The 7,872-nt window shown below is 40.8% G+C and overlaps 1 protein-coding gene across 1 annotated transcript in view; it reads right to left on the bottom strand.

Moving 5' to 3' along the window:
* Positions 1-1,809: 1,809 nt before the first annotated feature.
* Positions 1,810-7,872, bottom strand: part of LOC107100581 (envoplakin-like) — a 31,551-nt gene continuing 25,488 nt past the window's right edge. Inside the window, exons 20-21 of the mRNA XM_015399120.1 lie at positions 7,805-7,869; positions 1,810-7,670 (exon numbers count right to left, since the gene is read on the bottom strand). Coding sequence (XP_015254606.1) covers positions 4,293-7,670; positions 7,805-7,869 — 3,443 coding nt within the window. The 3' untranslated portion in view covers positions 1,810-4,292. The remainder of the gene's footprint in view (positions 7,671-7,804; positions 7,870-7,872) is intronic.

Here is a 7,872-nt window from a genome sequence, read left to right as displayed (position 1 = left end):
TAAGCACTAATTCACTGTCTTGTTATGTTTCAGTAAAGTCTGAGGGCCTGGTCTCCAAAGAATCCACATAAATGGGATGATTTTCTTGGGCTATTAATGACTGCATGTACAATAACATACGAGTAGAATATGTTTAAATGTGCGCAGACTTTCCATTTTCTGCCATTGTATCGATGCCTCCTTTGTGACTGCAGAGATGGAGCTAACACACCAGCATCAAACTGGGCAGTTTGTCAAAGTGGTCTCTGGTTGCTGATTGGTGGAGCTGGTTGGCCGTCATCTGCTGGTCGGAGATCAAAGCTTTCTTTACTTTATCTAACTTTATTCTAATATTTTTATGACTATTGACAACATATGTTGTAAGGCAGGTTCTATTCCAGGTAGCAGCTCGCCATTAATTGAACAACAACTGGCTTCACCTGGCCAATTCCTGCAGATATTCAACACACAGCGCCACCTGTCGGTTCCTAAAGACCACGGTAGTGCAGGTGCTCTGGTGGCTTCCCCCCCACACAACTGATTGGCGAAACTCACCTCAGCTTATAAAATGCGCTTGTGCTCTATGATTGGTTAGACTCAAGGGTGTGTCTTGTGTTGTGTTCAGGTATGACGGAGTATTAGGGCCAGGCTAGAGATTTCTTTTCTTCTATTTCAAGAAAGTCGTAGAATTATGAGAATATTCATAAAATTGCGAGAAAAAATTCACGAGAATAATCATAAAAATACGAGAATAAAGTCGTAATATTAGGAGAATAAAGTCCTTAAATTACGAGAAACAAGTTGTATTTTATGTCAACTCTAAGAAGAAGCCCTTTCTTCCCTAAAATGAGGAATGTGGAGCATCATGTGAAGTTCTACTTTAGCATCGGTTTGACCAATCAGGAAATCTTTTAGCAGCAGCATCAAACTGGGCAGGATGTCAAAGTGGACTCTGGTTGCTGATTGGTGGAGCTGGTTGGACATAATCTGCTGGTCGGAGATCGAAGCTTTCTTTCTGAAAAGGGTTGGTGTATGATGACTTCATTCTCATAATATTAAGACTTTATTTTCGTAATAGAAGGGAAAAAAATCTCTAGCATGGCCCTAATTACTCCGTCATTTTCAGGTGATTGGAAAAAAAAGGGTTAGAAGGGTTAAAATCTGTCGTTAAAAATGCTTTTCAAATTTCAATTTGCACGATTTAGATTTTAAAAATGAAAAGGCTGGTTTTCTTTTTCAGTGACTCTTCTGGTCCTTCATACTAAGAGTTTTTTTTTTTATTTCTTATTTAAAAGATGTTACTTTGAGCTTAGAGGTCATCCAAGTTTCAAAAAAACAAATCTGTGACCGCTATCCCAGCTGCTCCACAGAACCCATTAGCTGTTCCCAGTTGGCTTAACTTGGTTAAAGTTCAGTTCATAGAAATATCTTATCTGAAAGCAAGATAATCTTTGAATTGCTGACAGCTGAGGTCGGAAATGCAACAGTATTTCTGGGCTTGTGAAAATGCGAGGATTGTTGAGACTCGTAGTGAATCTAAAAAGCCTGCATCTTCACAAGGTTTGGTGCTTTGTTCATGAATTTGAGACTGAAAATAATCTTATCTGTGAATTATAGTGTCCTGAATTACACACCTTTCTATAGTCTGTGTTGATGATAATATTCAAGATAACAGATTTATGGCCTGTCCAGGATCTACGTCATCCATGTCCCTTGCCCAATGACCTTTGGAGATGGGCACCAGCCAACAATGGATGCGTAAATTGATAGATTGAACATAGTACTGATTAACAAGAGGGCAAGATTTAAATGCTTTTATTCAATGCCAAGTTTATTTTTAACAACTCTGATTCTCCATAAAACATCAAACAATCTTATTAATTAGTATTAATTAAACACAGAATCAAGCTAAAATCATCATGTCTCATATTTTCTAATAACAATACTACTCAATATAAACAGTGTATATACAGTTTATTTATATTACATCAAAAGAGAACAAATATTTCCCCTACAGGATTTTTAGTTAAGAAAAATGCACCTCATTAGGAATCATTCTGTCATTCAAATTACTATGATTTAACAGTATATCTTCTGAGTTAATCTATTATATTGTCATTAACAAAAGTATATTTCATAACCAAACCTAAAGAAAACACAAAGCACTTAATAGTAAACATAAATAAGATATATGTTGACTTAAGTTCAGAATACAGATAAACTTATATCACACCTCCAGTCATTAGCACACTCTTGGACTTTGACACAATTCTCAATGTTGGCACAGTCAGTCGTGGATCAGCTCCCCAGTAAAACAGGAGGCTAAGCTAAGCATTTCTCTATGGATTTAATCATAAAAGCTGCAATGGAAGCCAATCCACCAGAAAAGACAGCAGTAACACCTGAAATAACTGGACCAAACAACACCAGGAGCAGCAAACTCCAACCTAAACAACCAAGCAAACTCTCTTCCTGGCTTCCCTCGTTGGTCAAATACATGAGTACATATTTTATTAACAGATCTTGTAAGCTTTTCATTATGCAGCCGACTATCTTCATTTTAATAATAATAATTTAACTTTATTGATCTCACATTAGAGAAATCTACTTCTGCATTCAACCCATCCACTTGGGGAGCAGTGGGCTGCCATCACAGGGCACCCAGGAGTCAGGGGTCTCGCTCAGAAACCCAGAGTGGCAGTCTGTGGGAGTGGGTTTTCAACTCAGAACCCCAGGGTTCCAAGCTCTATGCCCTAACCACTAGGCCACCACTCCCTGTACCTCTGAGTCTAACCCATCCACTTGGGGAGCAGTGGGCTGCCATTGTGTGGCGCCCGGGAGCAATCTGGGGTCTTGCTCAGAAACCCAGAGTGGCAGTCTGTGGGAGTGGGTTTTAAACTTACAACCCCAGGATTCCAAGCTTGCATAAGTATTATTGCTGTTGCTAGGAATTGACATGGGCATTATCAGTTTTTGACTGCCATCAACCAAAAACAAAGCCACAGCCATTTTTAACCATCAACACCCTCAACAATCTTGACCAGTACCAAATACCTACCCTGAATATCGCTTAGTATTTTATTTACACGCGCGATCTACATCTTAACTCCTTGTTTTGATATGCTTCAGCTTTCAAATGTACAATATGCTTTCTCAGTTTTTCAGCAAATGCTCCATTATGCTTCCACTACATTTCCGTCTAAATCTACGTCCACAAACCACAACTGATAAACAGCAGGTTCCTTCTGTGCACATCCTCAGCCTTGGTTTCTCTCTGCTCCAGCTATTATTGCTAGTCTTTTTGTGTAAGTTTGACAATTAAAACTTTGTCCATGCTTAGTAAGTGAAAAAGGATCTAAACAAATTTCATGATTCTATTTTTTGTTTCAGGATTCTCTAGCTGCCTAGTGTACAATCAAGAAAGATTAGCCCCATTTCCACTACCCTCTGAAAACCGACCTGTGCCAAGCTTCAATCAGTTAACAGTGCTGATCTCTGTTCCTTAAGACCATTTACACACCATGCTAACGTGGTTCCTCGCCTCCTAGTGGCGGTCTGAAGTACTACTGCTCTCAAGAGTTAAACAAGCAAACCAACATGGCGGCGCCCGTAACATTCAGGAAGTTTGCGGAGGGTCAGGCGAAGAAGGCAGCCTTTGTTGAATTTAGTTGACAATGTCAGCGTTTGGTAGTGGATATTAAAAAACGACAGTCCAATTGGGACTTACAGACGCAGGAAACAACAACAGACGTTGAGATTCATCACACTGCTAAGCAGAATCATCACTGGAAATCATGTGGCACAGGAGAAAAGCTAGTATTTTTATGAATGTCTGAAGTTTCATGAATACGGAGGCTAACTGTCAGAAGATGACGCGGTCTGCTCATGCACTCTTTGTTATCTGAGAACCGAACCTGAACTGAACTGTGCCGAGTCCTACTGATGAACTAGTACCATGTTAGAGCGGTTCGGTTGTGTCTGGCATTTTCCCGTTCAGTTCTGCATACCATTTACACTTAACAGTTATCTCTGTTTTATCCTCCATATCTTCTGCCTCCATGCTAACTTTTAAATAAATGAAACCTAATTGATATAGGTTTCTTGATCTGTTCCTACTGTTCCTAGCATACTGTTGCAATGGTTATTATGGCCTCAGAGTTAGATGCTCAGAAGAAGTTTATGTTCTTTACCTACCGACTCATAAAATTGACTGGTCAAATTATCAAACTTAACCTTCTTCAATTCTTTTATGAGATAAAAGTGATGAAAGTTTGAGTCATCTTAAATACTTGTGGTATTCATTTAAAGTGAATTCAGAAATGGAAAAATTTTGAAGAGTTGTTTGCTGGGGTATATTCAGACTCTTTGGAGGAGGCAGGCAACATCGGTAAGCCTGACGCTGGGTCTTTCTTACAATGACTCAGAGCTTCCTTGTAGTTGATCTTATCCTTTGTGATAGGGTCTATGATGTCCTTTTTGTAGCCTTCCTCATTTTGCAAATACTTCATTGTTGTGCCGTCAATCATTTCTGATCCAATGGCATCACAAATGTCAACTCTGCGACCAGTAGCGGGATCTACTAGCCCCCCCGTCAGGTGCTGGGCCTCCATGTATCGAATTGCTGAATCTTTTGGCATCCAGCCCTTCTGAACGGCTTCTCCGACAGACAGACGTTCTTTGGTCATGGGGTCTTCAACTCCAGTGAAAGCTTTCTCTGCATTAAGCAGCCTTTGGACTTGGCTACCCTCAATGAGACCTCTTTGTGCCGCCTTGTGAACTTTATATCTCTCACTATTACTGATGTCGATGATGCCCCCTGTTGCCGCTTGAGCCTCCAACAGCCTTTGGGCAGTAATAGGGTCAATCAACTTTTGCAAAGTGGCGTTGTGGATGGTAAAGCAGGTGTCTGTATATGTGTCCAATATTCCTGCAATTGGCTGCAGTTCAATGGCAGAGGTAATGTCTAAAGATGGAGATTTCACTGATGGATTTGGCTTTTGGGTGTCTGAGTTGAATTTGGATTGCTTGTTCTTATCACCTGCAACAAGAAGAGCAAACTCTGAGATAGGAAGCTTGCCTTGTTTGTACAATTGTAAATCATACTCTGTTAGTCTTCCTTCCTTAATAGCATCTCTGACAGGATACTGCTTTCCACTCTTACGATCTTGTAGGACAGATGTTTCTCCATCAGGGCCCACGGAGGTTACATCTTCCCAATCACATTCTAGCTCCTCCAGTTGAATATACTGCTGGCGATCAACCAGCCCCCCGATGTAGGCATCATAAGGAGACATGTCTTTGCCAGTTTCTGGATCCAAAATTGTGATTTTGGTAGAGACATTGGTTTCTTTGGTCATGGTCTCCCCTTGTTCCTCTTTCTGTAGGTGCATCAGAATCTCATGGATTGTACTGTCCCGTTGATGAATCTTATCTTTCTCTTCCAAGATCTGCCTCTCCAACTGCTGGACATCCGATTCCATCTTCAGACTTCTCTTTTTGCTCATGTGTGATCTTTCACTCATCAGTCGACTGCGTTGCTGGAAAGAGAGATGTATGTCGTGTTTCTTTGCTTCAAGAGTCCTGAGTTCTCTGGTCAAACTGTTATTTTCCCTTAATAGGGCCTCTTTGTTTTGATTAAGAGTTACCTCATCTCTTGAATTATTAGATTTCGTGCTCATCAAAATGTTGACTTTGTTATTGAGACGTCTAATTTCGTCCTCCTTGTCTTGTCTGGCAAATTTGTTCTGTGACACCTGCTCCCTCAGACGACGTCTCTCAGCTTCAAGAGCTTGATCTTTCTCCACACGAACAACCTCTTTGTACACCGTCTTTTCATTAGACTTCTCTTTCTGCAGAATCTGAAGCTTTAAATTGACATTACGGATTTCCCTCTGTAGGCGCAGAATATTGTGAGTTTCCTTCTCCATATCAAAACGCAAACCATTTGTCATTCTCTCCAGCTTTGGATCTCTTTCAATCTTCAGTACTTCCTCAACTACTACACTCTCCTCAACCGAATGTGGGGTATTTTCCAGTTGTGTGATGCGTAGTCGGATCTCTTTAAGCTTTGATTCAGCTTCAATCCTTTTTTTGCGCTCATCACTCTCCCTTAAAGTACACTCTTTGTCTTCCAACTTGGTTCTTAGTTGCTGTACCTCTAGATCCAACTGACGACGACTCTTTAATTCTTCATCCAGCCTCCTGCTGAGCCTATCATATTCCTCTACTTGCCTTGAGTCCCTCTTAAGGCGTACAACCTCCTGAACAACCAGTTTCTCTTCTGGTTTCTGTCTCTCCAACAGAATGTATTTGTGTTGTAGGTCAAAAACCATCTCCTCAATATTTCGCCTTATTTGTGCTTCCTCTCGCACGGCCCTGCGCAAACGGTCAGCTTCCTTCTCTAGCAGTGGATCTGGCTCATACTTGATTACATCTCTGGAGACAATTTGGGTCTCTATTTTTGACTTTTCCTCCTTCCATTCGTCTCTCTCTTTACGCAGTTGTCTAACTTGGTCCTGGAGGGATGTACACTGGCTGCTCAGGCGGTTCTCCTGATCATTAAGCCTTTGGATCTCTCGCTTGTTTTCAGGGCTTCTTTCCTCTTTTACCACCTCTTGGAGAACTTCTTTGAGTTCTACTCTTGGTTTCTCTGAATAAAGCCTGTTCAAATCAGCAGTTACCGCTGCAATCTCATTTTTAAGATCAGCAAATTGTACATCTGAATCCTCTATTTCTTTTCGAAGACGAGTAATCTCCATCTCTGTATTAGGGTCGGTTACATAGATCTCGTTTACAACTTCTTTCACCTCGAAACCTGCCGTCCTGTCTTGAACCTCTCTGTAGCGTTTCTGTAGCTCCAATATTTCCTTCGACAAAAAGCTATTTTCAGACTTCTCTTCCTCCAAGCTTGTTTGGAGCTTGCTGAATTCTGCGAGAAGTTCAGGGTCTTGCTCAACCCTTCTTACCTCCCTAGTAAGGGCTTTTGACTGAATGTTCGGAATAAGCTTTTCAAGTGTGTTTATCTGATTTCTTATCTGAAAGATTTCATCATGGAGAAGCCTGCATTTATTTTTCTCCTCAGAAATGTCAGATTCAAATGTTCTTAATACATTGAATGTTTGGCCATCCTGTCCTTCCCTACCAAATAATCTCTCTTTGATTGGTGATCCATTCTGCTGCAAAGCTGTGACTTCCTTCTTCATTTGGACTTCCTCTCTTTCTTTCATTCGGATTTCATGTCTAGTTTTTGCTATCTCATGTCGCATCTTGGCGGCCTCTTCCTCCAGCTGAGGATCTACTTCAAGCTCTATTACCTCTCTAGTCACCAGTCTGGGGGACATGTGTTTAAGGGCGTCCTGGAGCTCACTTATTTTCTTGTTTATTGCTTCAATCTCTGACTGGGTTGAGCTCTGCCTCAGGACTTCATTGTTAAGTTTGTTCTTTAAATGAGCCAGATCACCTTCCAGTTTAGGATCTCGGTAGTACTGCAGTACTTCTGTTTCCTCAAAGCTCCCCTGACTCTTGATGGACATCATTTTGTTTTTTAAAGTTTTTAGCTCCATGTGGGCACGGACCGTCCTCTCCTTCTCTTCCTCTAGTTCTTTTAGCAAGCCATCTACTTCAAAGCTGCTTTTTTGATGGTTTTCAAGCTCCACCTGCTGCTGTGACACCATCTGAACAACTTCTTCATTCTGTAGTAGAAGGAATAAATTTAAAAATCATGTTTTGTTATTTTTCAGTGTGGCTTAACTTTTTAAAATTTACATATTTTAAATGTAATCTTTTACAAAAGCAAGATTGATGAACTTGTGACCTTTAGCCTTACTTGATAAATGAGATTCCTAGCGAAGCCCATGTGTCTTTGGCGTTGAGTGTTTTCTGCTGTTGCTTCTG

The sequence above is a fragment of the Cyprinodon variegatus genome, unplaced genomic scaffold (assembly GCF_000732505.1).
Source record: "Cyprinodon variegatus isolate N-32 unplaced genomic scaffold, C_variegatus-1.0 Scaffold989, whole genome shotgun sequence".
NCBI classification, from domain to species: domain Eukaryota; kingdom Metazoa; phylum Chordata; class Actinopteri; order Cyprinodontiformes; family Cyprinodontidae; genus Cyprinodon; species Cyprinodon variegatus.
Note: the sequence above shows the minus strand (reverse complement) of the source record. Positions and strands in the feature narration are given on the sequence as shown.